Source organism: Epargyreus clarus, unplaced genomic scaffold (genome assembly GCF_041222505.1).
Source record: "Epargyreus clarus isolate Ecla_fem2 unplaced genomic scaffold, WU_Ecla_fem_2.2 ptg000033l, whole genome shotgun sequence".
NCBI lineage: Eukaryota > Metazoa > Arthropoda > Insecta > Lepidoptera > Hesperiidae > Epargyreus > Epargyreus clarus.
Window position 1 is genome coordinate 2056143 of NW_027332238.1, and position 16611 is coordinate 2072753.

The window sequence follows — 16611 nt, forward strand, 5'->3', positions numbered from 1 at the left end:
ACGATATAATATTGGAGTAGCAGACGATCATGCAGTCCACCTGATATTAAGTGGCTACTACCGTATCTATAGTAATTCCCGGATAAGATTAGATTCTTACCTGAGGTCGGCCTCAAATACGCCGCTACCTCTGAAGGCCAAGCTGGAAGACCTCGGACACAGTACAAATATGGATTTAAACAGCCATATACCAAGCAATAACAAATAGCAACATGACCACTCATTTTGATGCGACACTCGATACTGAAGCACTGCGAGAACCGCTTAGGGGCCTCGTAGATGCGCTTGTTTGTATGAGTGTGCCGTTTCGAACGTTTTGTAGGGAGTTTCCATGCTGTCCATATTTCTACTGTGCCTCGGAATAGTATGTCTTCCTTACCACACCCCAACAAATATAAGTTGATCTCACATTATGGGCATCCGCTGTAGGTATGATGTACGCAGCTAAGGGTGTTGGCTGACTGGCCATCAGCGACCGAAGCGCTTTCAAACGCTGTGCGGACATGTTGCCTACAAACAAACAAAGAATAAAAAAAAAGTTTGGAAAATCCAAAAGTGCACGACTCATAATGCTCATTTAATTATGAAATATAAAAAAAAAAACACTTAAGTCGTTCAAAATTAATTGCCGAAAAAACAGCTGTAGTAGGAAGAAGGTACTGCACAAGCGCCCCTGGTGGAATAAATGTACATAATATCTATAGATATACAGTCTTGTAGTTTTCGTTTTTTATTAATTGCAATTAAACGACACTGAATTAATTAATCATTCGCATTCAGTGACCTACAATCGTCGATTAGAATTTAAAAAAAAAATTAGCTCTAATGATGGATTTTTTCACAAGTTACAGTGTTTTCAGGTTTCACACATGACGGACAGGAAATTTTTTTGACCTATTTTGGTGTTTTTTTCCAATTCTATTGCAGTAAATCAATTTTTAAAAAGTATGGAATTAATCTCCATTAAATTATCTCGACAATAGTATGCAAAATATCTTGATTCCGTGAACTATCAAGGCTATAATAATAAAAATAGCCGCCAAAATGAAGCGAAAAAAATTTTTTCGATCGTAAAGCACTCTCTGATGCTTCGCATCATGAGTCGTGCAAAAACATATCTGCAAACAAAAAACGAAAATTAGTTTTTTTTTCTTATGCTACTACTGGATTTAATAATTAAAAAATTGGCAAAGTGCGAGTCGAATTCCCAAACGACCTAATTTTCATTTATTTTTTATTTTCGGCTTATGAAAGTAAATGTATCGTAAAATATTTAACTGTCTACTTATTACGATTCAATAGGTAAAGAGAAAAATACCGAAAAATAGTGGTTTATTTTATGAGCACCCACATTTATTTATTACAGATGTCCATAGGCGGCAGTAGCTGCTTACCATCAGTTGGGCTGAATGCTAGTATGCTACTCCTCTCTTTATATACATATTTCTTATGTGCGTGTGTATGTCACTGAACTCCTCCTAAACCACTGGACTGATTTTGCTGAAATTTGTTGTGTGTGTTCAAGGGGACTTGAGAATGGTTTAGATTCACAATTTAGTCCGTGGGAAATAGTACATTACAATACGAGGACGAAAAATTTTTTTCTGACAAGTGTGAGTTTGCAGGCCGAGCCGCAGGCGAGGACTGCAATCACACGAGTCAGAAAAACATTTTTCGTCCGCGTGTTGTATAAAATTTTATATTACGGGGTCGGAAATGGCGGAAGCGTGCGTAAAACGTCAATTTACGCACGCCGTGATATAAAGGTTTTTTTTAATTAATTTTTAATTCGTAAGTAGTTGTTGGTTTTGGAATGTGTCACATTGGATTCGACAGACTTCGCTACCATCGCAGTTTCAAATATTCTATCTATTTTTAAAACCCGTAAGTGATAAGGGTTGTTCACCTTTAACATTTTTTTATTTATATGGCAACACAAAGTTTGCCGGGTCAGCTAGTATTATATAAACAAATATTCTAAGGTATATATGATATGGACCATTGTTTTCAATTATACACGTGTATATTAATTTTTATCGTCTGAATTTACTGATTATTATTTTAATTATATTTTAGTTCCATCAATGGAATTGAGATTACCTTTTATTATGTGACGGGTATTCACGATATGCATTTTTAAATTTCTTTATTGCCGATATTTCGACCCAGTTGCATGGATCGTGGTCACGGCGAAACTGCGGCGGGGAGAAACCGTTGACAAGTACTAGTGGTAGATTAATCTATCTACCCTACGTCAAGTTCGGTTTTCTTTTCTAGGTTCCATATCACGACACACAACACTAACAGTATCCTTACGCACCGTACTATGTACTATTTGTGACTTGCATAAACTAACCACTGGATTCCACGTTTGGGCTAACTTAAAACTTGAGATTACCTGTCTGTGTCTCTCCGCTCATCTGTTCAACGTTACCACCATACGTTAGAATTGATCTGAAAAGAAAAATATATGTGATCAACCATCTTAATAAAATTAAAACTTTAATACCGAAGATCAATATATTCTGGCCGAGCACTGAAATGAAATGAAATATATATTTATTTTGTATAGGCCAACGACGGCACTTACAAATTGTCAGGTACAATATATTTCTTAAACTACTACCGGATCGGAACGCGACCTCTACTGAGAAGATCCGGTAAGAAACTCAGCGGGTTTGTCTTTTTTTTTAATAATAATTATTCTCTTTTTTAATGCCATCATTTTTACATATCCTTATCCTTACTCCTTACTAATATTATAAATCCGAAAGTAACTCTGTTTGTCTGTCTGTCTGTCTGTCTGTCTGGTTGTCTCTTCTTCACGCCTAAACCACTGAACTGATTTTAATGAAATTTTGTACAAATATAGTCTGAGACCCGAGAAAGGACATAGGATAGTTTTTATCCCGGAAATCCAAAGGGAACTAGGGATGGCGATCTAACATCGATTAATCGGAGAATCGATCTTTTGGATCAAAAAAATCGATTATTTTAATCGATAATAGTAAGGATTGAATCGTAAACTATGTATTTCATCAAGTGATCTTTAGCAAAGTTGTTGTCCATGAGCCCACGAAGGTTTCAGAGTTGGTTCGACCAATTTTCGCCACTCTCATTCCAATAAAGGTACGAATTTTCAGTTGTATGTATGTTAGTATTTCATATTATTTTCTTTTAAACGCGGGCGAAGCCGCGGGCAAAAACTATTAATTAATAAAGCATTAGCTACTATAGCTAGAGAAACTGGTAACTTTAGCGATTAATTTGTCCTTAACACTCTCTCTTCATTATCCTACTCGCCCCACTCTACTCATTTCCAACGGAAAATCAAGAAACCATTTTAATTGTGTAATTCCTACAGAGAGGTCAAGCTTGTTCGCCGGTACCGAAGCACCATTACAAAATTCTCGTGTCACAATGTTAGTTACCGTACTCCACCGAAACGGCTTTACCGATTCCACCAAATTTTATATGCATATTCAGTAGGTTTGACAATCGGCTACTATCTATTTTTCATACCCCTAAGTGATAACGGTTGTTCACCGTTAACATTTTTTTATTTATATGGCAACACAACGTTTGCCAGGTCAGCTGGTTATAGATATAAATCTTTTTAAATAAATGATCTGTCGTATTCAAAAGGATTACATTTTTAAATCAGACTCATAAATTTTGAGATTAGGGCGCTTAAACAAACAATTGGTTCAATTGTAATGTTAGTGTTAAATACACATACCTATTAGATAATAGAAAACGCACACATATATACTTACATACATAACAGAATATACATTTGTATTTTACACACACACACAAAGTAACTCGACCACATATTTATTTTATTTTTTAAATTGTAACTATCAATGCATATTTTATTCGTCACTATAGCTCTCTATAAAACGAAACTTTTGAATAGACTCTGTTCAAAAGAGATCCACAAGCGAAGTAAAATTTGCATGCAATAGTGATGTCAGCGTTTGCATACATTATATTGTATTTTAAAGGTGGTAGCCATTTTTTGGCAGCAGTGATAGACTAGTGGTTAAGAAACGCGGCCTCTCGATCGAGGGGTCCGAGGTTCAAATCCCAGGGCACGCACCTCTGATTTTCAAATTTATGTGCGTATTAGAAATTAATTATCACTTGCTTAAACGGTGAAGGAAAACATCGTGAGGAAACCTGCATACCTGAGAGATTTATAAAAAATCTTAAAAAAAGGTATGTGAAGTCTACCAATACGCACTTGTCCAGCGCGGTGGACTATGGCCTAATCCTTCTCATTCTGAGAGGAGACCCGTGCCCAGCAGTGGGACAGTAATGGGTTGATGATGATGATGATGATGATGAGCCATTTTTTTATAATTTAGGAATAGCAGACGAGCATGCAGCCTACCTGATAGTAAGTGGATACTGCCGCCCATGGACATCTGTAAACAACACCAGATAAGACTATTTTCCTACCTGAATTCGGCAACAGGCCTGCTGGCCCTGAGAACTAAGCTAGTATCAGTTTCCAAGATGACGCATTTGTAAAATTTTCTAATTTCCATTGACTACTTTTCGAGTTTTTTGGACACAAAATACATGACCTATTTTTTAACCGACTAAAGAGGATAATTTTCCAACGTGTACGTATGTCTCATTCCTTAGCAATCTATATAGCCAAAACGGCTTAACGTATCTAAATATATATAACTCAAAGGTGATATATGTAACCCAAACCACTGGACGGATCGGGCTGAAATTTGGCATGCAGGTACTTGTTATGACGTAGGCATCCGCTAAAAAAGGATTTTGATCAATTCTACCCCCAAGGGGATAAAATAGGGGATGAAAATATTACTTCGTAACGCGAGCGAAACGGAAGGCAAAAGCTCGTTTTAACATATGAGGTGTCGTTGGTTTCATCTAAATTGTGTTATTTTAAAACAGAGGCGTTTTAAGTTTTTAACCGACTTCAAAAAAGGGGGTTTCTCAATTCGACTGTATATATATATTTTCTTATGTTCGTTCGAGGATAACTTCGTCATTTATGAACCGATTTTGATGATTTTTTTTTGTTGGAAAGAAGATGTGTCCAAGGTGGTCCCATTATAAGGAAATCAATGTCTGATGATGGCAGACCCGAGAACGCGAGGGAAACTTTCAAAAATCGTAGGGGCGACTAGAGCGCTTGTAAGTTTTTTCAATAAGTATTTTTATTTATTGTATATTATAATAATATAAGCGTTAGTGATACTTATATGTACATATTGCTCATATTGGACAACCTGTTTACGCAGTTATCCAACGAAATATATTGAGCGTCGACTTCAGAAATATGTACTAAAACAATTATTTCAATTATTTTTTACTTTGTAGTGACATACTCGTAGAAGTCGATTGTATTTTTTGTTAATTTTTATAATAATTACTTATCATAAAGTTTAATTTATAAAACTATAGCGAGCAATTATTCACACAGCAATTATCCACCTTATGGTAAGTGTTCACTCCTGCCCATAAACATCAAAAATTACTCAAAAAACGTAAATACAAAATTATGCTCTTTCGAATACTGTATTCGTAAACATTAATATCACATATATCACAGGTACATCACTAGCGTTTAATATTAGAAAACAATGTTCGTTACGTAACCACAGTATCAAATATTGGACAGAATTGACTCTCACAACTATATAATAAAAATAGGTTAAAAGCGACCATAATACGTAATACTTACTCTGTAAGAATTTCAAAATAGAGCCTGTGACAGACGGACAGCAAAGGCTTCATAATAAAACGGTAATCTTTTCTACCTTTGTTGTACGGAACTCTAATAATTTAATTTGTAAACAGGTCTGTGGTTGTAAAGGACCCATTTTAATGCGTATACATTAAAAGTATTTTTTTATAATATAGGCGTAGCAGAAGAGCATGCAGTCCACCTGATGGTAAGTGGCCACTGCCGCCCACGGACATCTATAATCAACCCCAGATAGGATTAGATATTCGATTGCGCCGCAACCCCTGAGGACCAAGGTGGAACGCCTCGGAAAAGTGTCTCCCTAACCACACCCATCAAACCGGAACACAGCAGCGCCTAACACTACTGTGATAAGGTAGAAATAGGTGTGGCGGTGGTGCCGCCGGAATCGAACCACAAACCTTTCTACCCTACACCTTCAAAAACGTAAAATATAAAAAGGACCTATTTCTGTTCATACCCGGGGAGCGACCTTGCTCCAACAATCTCAGTTCGGAACTTGTATATATGCAAGATGTTGAAAAAACTTCGATAACGTGATTCAGAAACGCGTAGCGCCATCTCTTGACGAGTAGCGGAAAGTCGCCACAGGTTGATAGTCCTGAGGACTAAGCTGGAACGCCTCGGATAAGTATGTCTCTCTTACCACACTCAAGACCATACCGTCTTTTCTACTAGATGATGAACTCTATATCGCCCACGGAATAAGAGAAACTTGAACTAAATTGATGTCAATTCAATTTTTAATACCTTGCATTCTGGACCAGCATAGTGTCACGTTCTAGAATAGTTAAAATATCGTTCATAGATGGCGTTAGTTGTCCTAATAGCGAAAATTTGGTCTAATAGAAACTGTCCCTGTAGTCCCGGAACGTGAATAAGGATACGGTATTGCCTGTCGTAAGAGCGACTAAAAGGGGGCTTCCGGGGTAGCGGTCGGCAAGAGTGGGAGCTCGAACCGTCCAGCAAGCAACCCCGGGAAGGACGGCGGTGTGTGGCCGCACACCGTCATAAACACCAGGTGTGCGGGAGAAGCGTAAGTTGCTCTCCCCAGGGCAGAGCTTTAGGTGCATCGCGCTTAGCCGACTCCGGTTGTTCTGTCGGAGATCCCGGAGTTCTCATCAAGCGCTGAGGACGTCCACCGGGGGGGTTTTAGTGCTGTAAAAATCCCACATAAGTCTATACTTATGTGGGATTTTTACCGCACTAAAACCCCCCCTGGTGGTCTATCTAAATCTCTATAGATTATATATATAAATATTAAACTAGCCGACATTTTCCACGGTCTAATGACGCGAAAATGGGAAAAGGTTAAATGATTAACCTTTAGTATCTTGTAAAAGGGTTATACCTACATTATATCGTAGGAAATGTATCTAATTTACCTGACACACGGCGTAGAAGCGCTGACCTCAAGAAACTCCTAGCTTCTAAATATATTAAACTCAAGGGTAACTGACTGACGTAGTGATCTATCAACGCACAGCCCAAACCACTGGACGGATCGGGCTGAAATTTGGCATGCAGGTAGATGTTATAACGTAGGCATCCGCTAAGAAAGGATTTTGATCAATTCTACCCCCAAGGGGATAAAATAGGGGATGAAAATAATACTTCGTAACGCGAGCGAAGCCGCGGGCAAAAGCTCGTTTATTTATATAAATGACACGTATTTCTGCCATATAACGGTAGTGTTAAGCGACGCTGTTCTGTCGTAAGGGAGAGAGTTTCAACTCAGCCCTCAGGGGTAGCAAATCATATGACCTACCTCAGGTAGAACGAAGTTGGAACGGAAAAGTAAAACTCCCTTACTGCACCCTTCAAAATAGAATATAGCAGGGCTAACACTGCTGTTTTAAAAGAAATAGATGTGACGGTGGTGCCGCCAGAGTCGAACCATAGAGGGTTCTATGATCTGGGGTATCATATTAATTTGTCTTATAATTGCAGTGTGTTATTCAAAGGGTTCTGTAAATGAGACATTTATACAGAGTTGTTTCAACTTCACGGGTTCAACAACAGCAGCGCATGGCCTACCTCAGGTAGGAATCCACTCCTATTTTATCTATCTATCTATCGCTGGGACGTCTTACCCCCCGGGCGCACATATATTGCGGCAATGTCAACATAAGGGCGGTGGGCAGGAAATTCGGGTCTCGAGGAGGTCTTTGCCCGGGCAGATTCTCAGGTGGTCGAATGACCCCTGGATTTATAACAATTATTCATAATAATAAAATTTTATTTAAAACATTATAAAATAATGAAAATATATACATCATCCCACTGTTAAGTGGGTGATTCGGTACTTATGCGTCGTTACCGAGCGGACGGTCGGTCCCCTGATGGTCGGAGGTCGCCAGTCCAGGGAGTTCCCGCGGGAGCGGGCGCCCCCCAGGTGGTCGATCGTGTAGGGGCGCGAACCCCTTTAAATAAGAACATGGTCCACCACGAACTCCTCGACCGTCTCGATCTTAAGGTTTTATTTTTTTATTGTTTAACCTAACGATTAGGCAGACGTGCTACCTAATGGAACGTAGTGAACGCCGCCTATGGACTATTGCAACACCAGAGGAGTCGCAAATGCATCGCCGGCTTTGTATAAGAGCTGGTTTGCACCTTTATTGAAGAGCCCCATGTCATATCGCTCCGGGAATACCTCAGGAGGAAGCTCATTCCACATCTTACACGTTCGCGGTAAGAACGTCCGTGAGGTCGCGCTTTACCACGTCGTTCCTGGCGTATTTTATTAGAAGTTGATTACAGATGTCCATAAGGCAAAGGCCTTACCATCAATACCACAAGCTCGTTTGCCACTTATATGATTAATGATTTTTTAACTTTTTTATAAAATCTAGAGTACATATTAAAAGACACTGAAAACTCTTGGGCGAGACCCAGCAGTGGAACTTAATTAATAATTCGCCAAGTATGAGTCGAACTCGCACACGAGGCTTACCACCAAATGTTAATTATGTTTTACTTATTTTTATTCATTTTGTTATTTTCTGTCTGTCTGTTCACAATAGAACTGGCCAGAGCTATTATATGTATAAACATATGTTGGTCTCGGTTGCACCTTTCTTTTCTGGCGTTTATTTTCAAGATTTTTATGCGAGTTTTTTCAAAGGTCTCACACCCATTTGTACCGCACGGCGCCATTCCGGCCTACGCTTAGCCACACCCAATCATCTGGTGGAATGTTGCACGTATTTTACTTAGTTGTATAACACAAAAATATATGGCGTTGGGGTGATGATGAATGATACATAAACAACGTACAACATTAATAATAAAATTAAAATAACTATATTAAAATATGTTTTATGTTTCTTATTTGTATTTATTATATACCAGTAAAAGGATTGTAAAAATTTCAACAGTCTTCCTAGTACGGTTTAACAGTTAGATCGAATTATGCCAAAAAATACCAGTTTGTTGTATGGAGACCCCCTTTAATATTCAACTTTATTTTATTTTTAGTATTTGTTGTTATAGCGGCCACCGTTATGCATCCTCTGTAAAAAATTCATGTGTCTATCTATTACGGTTCCGGAGATATAGCCCTGTGACAGACGGACAGACAGCGGAGTCTTAGTAATAGGGTTCCGTTTTTGCCGTTTGGGTACGGAACCCTAAAAAGGATTACAGTGAAGGTATGCAATACAGAGACACCAGGATCCCGCATAATTAATCCCGGGCGTGAATAAAACGGGATCCCGCGCAATCAGTGGGACAAAAAGGTTTGCAGCCAATACATACCACCCGCCAAAAACACTATAAAGAAAAGGGCAATAAAACAAATTATCATTTTTCAAAGTCTTATATTCATTTTTCTTAAAAAAAACTGATAAATACAATATGTTACATTGCTCTTCTAACATTTTTAATAAGTCATCCATATTACGTCACCAAGATTTTTTTTACTCCTATCCATTTGTGACATCATTTTTATGCCGTCACATTTGCAAAATTTTATATTCATAACAAAGGTTTTATGTTACATGTCAACAACAACATGTTACATGTCACACTTTGAATTAGCATTATATTTGTTAAAATATTTTAAAGAACATGTTACGTCACAAAGCATGTCAAACTTTCGCTCGAAACTCAATTTACTAAAAATATTTTTAATAACATAACATGTGACGTCATTTGACATGTCACATCATGGCACACTTTGGATTGTAATATGGATGACCTCGTAAATACAATTTGGTATCGAACCGCGACGAACTTTTTATTTTACAACGTCAAAATGAAAAAGTGTTATTAAAAATACATAACTATGCGATTAGAAAATACATGATATTAGAATATTTTTGAACAATTTACTATTTTAAACGTCAATAATTTTCTATTTTATGTTCATATACCAGAAAACTCTCTCGATATAGGGGGCATCCATTTATTACGAGAGACATTTTTAGTGTCGATATAGGGGGGATCCATTAATTACGCGAGACATTTTCAATGATTTACCGACACCCCCTTCCCCAAGGGTGAGATTTCGTAACATTTGGATTAACCCCCTCCCCCTACCCCTAATATTTTTCAAGTATGTTTCAAGTGTCGTTTCTGTTGTCAGATGAGTTGGATTGATTTTGAAGGGAAAAATAATTTAATATACATATTTATTTAATAATAGTTAAGTCTGGCATTTAAGATTGCTTATATTTGTTCTTACATTACATGATTTATGTAATTTATCACGTTTTCTTGCAATTTTATTTTGTTCCTTGTGAAAAAAAATGCGATATTTTTCGAGACCCATGTGCAAAGTAAGATTAGATGACATTTGGGTCGACCCCCTACCCCCTAAATGCCTTATGTAATTAATGGACGCCCCGTCATACAATTCCATGGCCTTTTAAAATGTGGCAGAATCCATCATCTGATTCTAGAGGCACCACCGCCACACCTATTTCTGTTATAACACCAGTGCACCGCTACTGTGTACTGGTTTAAAGGTAAATTAGCACAAACATTCAACAGTTCTCCGAACTAACGTAAAAACAGTGGGCGACCCTCAAAACAAAACTCTATTTTCCAATGTTCAATCGATTTAATTTTCTATGTAAAAAGTATTATTGCTCCTACAACCTCGGCTTAGTTCAGAAGAATACTTTTTATACGCACAAATGGAGATAAAAAACAGTTTTATATTTTCACATGCCAACGCTTAAGAGCTAAAAAAATGTGGTTATTTTGATATTACAAACGAAAATTTCAATTTCATTTACAACGTAATTACATGCGAGATAAATTGTGACACGATCCAGCCCATGTCACAACATGTCACATAATTTAAGACTTTACAATTAGGCTGTTTGTCCACTGCACCGTCACCGAGCCGAGAACGAGGTTATTTCGGGTCGATTTTAATTATGTCGTGACGGCGATAGTTTGTCCACTGCGACCGATATCGGCGGTTTATTTTGTTCCAGCTGTCACTCGTGTGACGGCTGTGTATGGACAAGTTCCAATGTGTTTTACATTGCCGGCGCATCGGCCCGTCAAAAACTCGGTGCTCGGAATATCGGCGGTCGGGATGACGGTGCTCGGGTGACGGACGTTCGGTGGACAAGCTGCTATAGTAAATGTATGTACGCTACTTCGGCGTCGTCATTAATTATCGGTATCGGCACGGTATCGGTGGTCGGTGGACAAACAGCGTTAGGCTTAGCACGCACAACGATTTAATGCACGCGTCTGAAACCGCAAAAAAGTAACACCTTGCTTTCTGTACAAGTGCACGCATTAGTGACATTTACAGTGACTGATTTAAATAATTATTATAGATTAAAAACTAAAAACCATGCTAAAATCGCACAAGGAAAATCGTTAATCCTGATTCCTGACGATCCTGATGAGGAGAATGGGATAAAATTATTAAAATCGTGTATTGTCATCGGTTCTTGATAATTGTTCAAAATTTTAAATTAATCGAAGCGTTCAAAGGGGGTTATAATCGAGTTCAATTATTCCGTTACATACATACATACATAGATAGATATAACCCAAGCTAATAAAAGCGTGGTAAAAACATAAAATGTTACATTTCGTTCGCGGTTTTTTAAGCGCGTTTTTACCACGCTTTTATTAGCTTGACCTGTATGTATGTATAGGAATCTTTGAACTCGATGTTTACCCACTTCGAACGGTCCGATTAATTTAAAATTTTGAACACTTATCAATAACCGATGACAATACATGTTTTTAATAATTGTCCCATTCTCCTCATCAGGATCGTCCAGAAAACGATTTTAGCGTGGTTTTTCGCCTTAACCTAAAATTAAGTCGACAGCCAATTGCAGTGGGTGTTGCGTTTTCAGCTATTTCTATTCCGCTTGCATTTAATCGTAGTGTGCGCTAAGCCTTACACCCATTTTAAATTAATTTTCCTACTTAAATTAAAACTATGTTACATAAACAAATAAACCTACTTCGCCCTTTCAGATCAGTGGATAAGACGAATAAAAAAAATCAAAAAGGGCATTGAACTTTTTTGCTGTTTTGAAAAATACCGTGGCCAGTGGTGAAACATGTATTGTGTCCATCGATAGGCTAACGCTCATTATTAATAATCAATCTTTAACAATTATTGCCTCGATGTTTTTGTGAAATTTCGTTTTTTTTTTGTCAAAATATAATATTACTACTGTATTCAACATTTCATGACGGAACACTTTCTGATTGTTATCATATTTTACGCCCATTGTTAATAATCAAACTATCTTTTCCTTAAATAAATCTATATTTGAAAATTTCTTCAACCTTACTTCCTTACTATAATATTATAAATCCAAAAGTAACTCTGTCTGTCTGGTTGCCTCTTCTTCACGCCTAAACCACTGAACCGATTTTAATGAAATTTTGTACAAAGATAGTCTGAGACCCAAGAAAGGACATAGGATAGTTTTTATCCCGGAAATCCCACGGGAACTAGAGCTGGCAATCTAAGATCGATTCCAATCTGTCATTCCAAGGAAAGTACGAATTTTCAGTTGTATGTATGTGAGTACGTCATATTATTTTCTTTTAAACGCGGGCGAAGCCGCGGGCAAAAACTAGTACACCATAGTTTCAAATATTGATCTTTTGTAGGCAAGAAGAATCTGATAAACTGATACCAACTATATTATTAAAAAAAACCTAATATTATCGCTAGGGTCATCATTACCCTAATCTATCACTCTTTCTTCCACTGTTACTATTATAACCCAAGCCACTTCTGTGCCACATATAGAATATCTTCGCGACAATGTTCTGAAGGCAGTCCATCTTCTTTCCTTCATCGAGACCATTAAACTTGTTCTTTTTACTTCTCCCAACTTCTAGAGTTAGCGCTTCCATGTAACGTCAGCTTGTCACAAACTCCTCTTTTTATATTATACTAATCTGCAATAGAAAAATAATTTTAAATATAAAATTCTCGTGTCACAATGTTAGTTACCGTACTCCTCTGAAACGGCTTTACGGATTTTCACCAAATTTTATATCCATATTCAGTAGGTCTGAGAATCGGCTACTATTTATTTTTCATACCCCTAAGTGATAAGAGTTATTCACCCCTAACATTGTTTTATTTATATGGCAACACAATGTTAAAAATACATGTAAATACTTAAAAAAAAAAATAATGTAGTTTACAAACTTAAAGCAGTAATGTCCATCTGATGGTAAATCATCACTGTATGGACATCTGTAATCAAGGTTGATTTGAATTTGAAGGTGGTAGAACCCTTTGTGGTTCGACTCCGGCGGCACCACCGCCACACCTATTTCTACCTAATAACAGTAGTGTTAAGCGCTGCTGTGTTCCGGTTTGAAGGGTGTGGTAAGGGAGACAGACTTCCGAGGCGTTCCAGCTTAGTCCTCAGGGGTAGCGGCGCATCTGTGGCCGACCTCAGGTAGGAATATCTAATCCTATCTGGGGTTGATTACAGATGTCCATGGGCGGCAGTAGCCACTTACTATCAGGTGGACTGCATGCTCGTCTGCTACTCTTATATTATAAAAAAAAAAAAAAAAAAATCAACCTTAGATAGGATTAAGGTCCCTACCTGATATGTTACTAGTTTACTACCCTTGCATGCATGCACCTCTGATTTTTCAACTTTTTATTACTTATGTGCATATTAGAAATAAATTCTCGCTAGCTTTAACGGTGAAAGAAAGGTTGTGAGGAAACCTGAGGGATTAAAAAAAACAAAGGTATGTGAGGTCTACGTATGGGTTCATGATGATTACCATGAAATCAAATTAGAAGGTGGTAGAACCCTTTGTGGTTCGACTCCGGCGGAACCACCGCCACATCTATTTCAGCCTCATAACAGCAGTGTAGCGCTGCTGTGTTCCGGTTTTAAGGGTGTGGTAAGGGAGAGTTACTTTTCCGAGGTGTTCCAGCTTAGTCCTCAGGGGAAGCTGTGCACCTATAGCCTACTCGAAGTTGGGAATATCTAATCCTATCTGGGATCGATTACAGTTGTCAATGGGCAGCAGTAGCTTACCATAAACTGCATGCTCATCTGCTACTCCTATATTATGAAAGAAGACACTCCTGCTTGTACATGTTTGTTACCACAGCTCACCTCAGCATTCCATAGGTGCGATTGAGTTTGAATTGTCTCCGTAACCACTTAAGCTTCCCTGGAACTCCATCCCGCTAAACTGGCTATCAGCGTTGAAGGATGCTGTGTACGAATCGTTACTCGGTGCATGTGTCTCCAAATCACCTGAAATAGACCTCTAGATGATATATTCATAAATAGATAGGTATATTCTGCGCCAAACTGTTAGTCCGCTCTGAAGTTGTTGCGAGCTGGTGTAGTCACACAATTTGCTATGGCGACGTGATTCATTTCTATATTCAGAGTGGACTAGCAGTTTTACGTGGACTATAATTATAATCAGGTAAAATCAGTTACTTCAAGCTATAAAAATTAAGCTTGTCACTTACGATAAATACATAAAGTGAGTTATTCGCTTAAAGGGGTATAAAAACAATGTTTCAGTCAAGATACAAACAGTTGTACATGATTTTCTGTGCTGTAGAATCCTTTGTAGCTGTGTTACCACAAATATGAGATAAATATTATAAACAGGAAAACTTTGTTTGTTGAATGTAATGAATAGGCTCAGAAAGTACTGGACCGATTTTAAAAATTCTTTCACCATTCGAAAGCTACATTATCCACGAGTAACATAGGCTATATTTTATATGAAATATATTTGATAAATGGATTTTGAGGCGGTACTAAGTTTGCTCGGTCAGCTAGTATGAGATGAATTGGTGATTGCATAAGTGACCCCACACTTCAAACCAGAACACAGCAGCGCTTAACACTTATAACAGCAACAGGTGTGACAATAGTGCCGCTGGAGTTGAAATACAAGTGTCCTACCACCTTCATAGATTAATTTATGGTATCAAATTAAGATTTTACATTCTAATAAAAATTGGTAGACACTTAAAAACTGGTATTTCTGGACTGAATCAGTTTGTTTTTATACCCAAATGATATTAATATTTGAATTATCGAAATAATAAAATCTTCTTACCTGAATCAACAGCCGCGGCATCGGATTCGACCCAATTAATCTTAAATCTCGTTACTCTGGGCTCTGATGCCAGTATATTCCTCACTACCTTGTCAAATTGTGGTTTTGAAGGCGGATTCTCTCGTAGCTCGGGCTCGCTTTCTGAATACTCATTGTTTATGAAAAATCCTACTCTAACGAACTCCTGGCCTCTGTACGAGCATGTTAGAAGCACTACGGTAACGCCTAAAGCATCGTTTTCAGGTATCCGGGTGACATCGGGCGGCGGGGCTTGAAATACGAACATGTGTTTGCCCTCCGGTAGCGGTCCTACGTATATAGTGTCTAAAACTTGGTCATGTTCCTCCGTTTCAGCGGATCCAACGTATATCATCTTCCATTCCACGTCCTCCTTCAACTCCTCGCGACATTCGAAGGTTAGTTCGAATTGGAACGGGTTAAGAAACGGGCTAGGATTGTCCAGTACCACCACATTGGTTATGTGCACTTTCGCCATTCTCGACGTAAAATTTAACGTAATTTGCGATTTATAGCAGCCAAATTACACTTTTAACGTATTTTAGCGGTTTTAGAGCACGAAATAGCGAAAAAACCGTTCCCGTTTTACGAAATACCGTGGCATCGGCGAAAAAGTGACAAATATTTTGGCGGTTGAAACGGTCACGTGATCAAAATAATTTGCGATTGCAGCGCCGGGGCGGTAAGTCTACGAACTACGATAAAAAAAATAAGAAGTGACAGGTCATTCTCGTGAATTGAGAAATATAGGATTGTTTATGTTGAACATTTGCAAATCGAAATACGCAGATCGTTAAGAAAGTTGAAATAATAAAAACCATACGTTTGACTAACCTTTCATACAGATTTCGCCAAGTCTGCTCCAATTAAACGCCGCTGAAGGAATTGATGACTTTACATGACACAATTGTTGTCAAACTGTCAATAGAACACGAATCATGGGCAAAGATAACAATCATGATGATAAGATATTAATATAAACATGAAATAATCACGAAATAAAGTATTGAAACACATAAATCTGATTTTATTAACCTTGGTTTTGATATCTTTGATACATTAAACACCTTATAGATTTTATTTTTTCTAAAAGAACTAAATGTAGTTTCCTAGTAAAATCTTAGTTACTGTCCTTAAAATTCTCTACCTATATTGTTATTCATGTTACAGTTTATAAAATAGACTGACCTACGAATATAAATAAAAATGTAAACCATTTTATTTATATTAAAATAATAGCAACATACAAAATACAAACGTCATAAACAAACAAAGTA

General features: G+C 37.7%; 2 protein-coding genes and 1 long non-coding RNA gene across 5 annotated transcripts in view; all 3 read right to left on the reverse strand.

The window, feature by feature from the left end:
• Positions 1–16283, reverse strand: part of ApepP (Aminopeptidase P) — a 34674-nt gene extending 18391 nt beyond the window's left edge. The window contains exons 1-3 of one of the 2 annotated variants that reach the window (XM_073090595.1): positions 16169–16283; positions 2399–2454; positions 410–510 (exon numbers count right to left, since the gene is read on the reverse strand). In XM_073090595.1, the coding sequence (XP_072946696.1) occupies positions 410–510; positions 2399–2420 (123 nt within the window). In that variant the 5' untranslated portion in view covers positions 2421–2454; positions 16169–16283. Of the gene's footprint in view, positions 1–409; positions 511–2398; positions 2455–3776; positions 3923–16168 lie in introns of those variants that run through there. The other variant, XM_073090594.1, reaches the window with a different exon arrangement.
• The window catches only part of LOC140755407 (uncharacterized), a 56592-nt gene that overhangs the window by 18391 nt on the left and 21590 nt on the right, over positions 1–16611 (reverse strand). The gene's annotated exons all lie outside the window — the stretch shown is intronic.
• Positions 12875–16028, reverse strand: asf1 (histone chaperone asf1). 2 transcript variants are annotated; one of them, XM_073090606.1, is made up of 3 exons: positions 15317–16023; positions 14347–14490; positions 12875–13153 (listed from the first exon to the last, which is right to left on the reverse strand). In XM_073090606.1, the coding sequence occupies exons 1-2, from the start codon at positions 15810–15812 to the stop codon at positions 14348–14350; spliced, it is 639 nt and encodes a 212-aa protein (XP_072946707.1). In that variant the 5' UTR covers positions 15813–16023; the 3' UTR covers positions 12875–13153; position 14347. The 2 variants fall into 2 exon arrangements, with proteins under 2 accessions (XP_072946707.1, XP_072946709.1); XM_073090608.1 differs by lacking the exon at positions 12875–13153 and having other exon boundaries at positions 14342–14490; positions 15317–16028.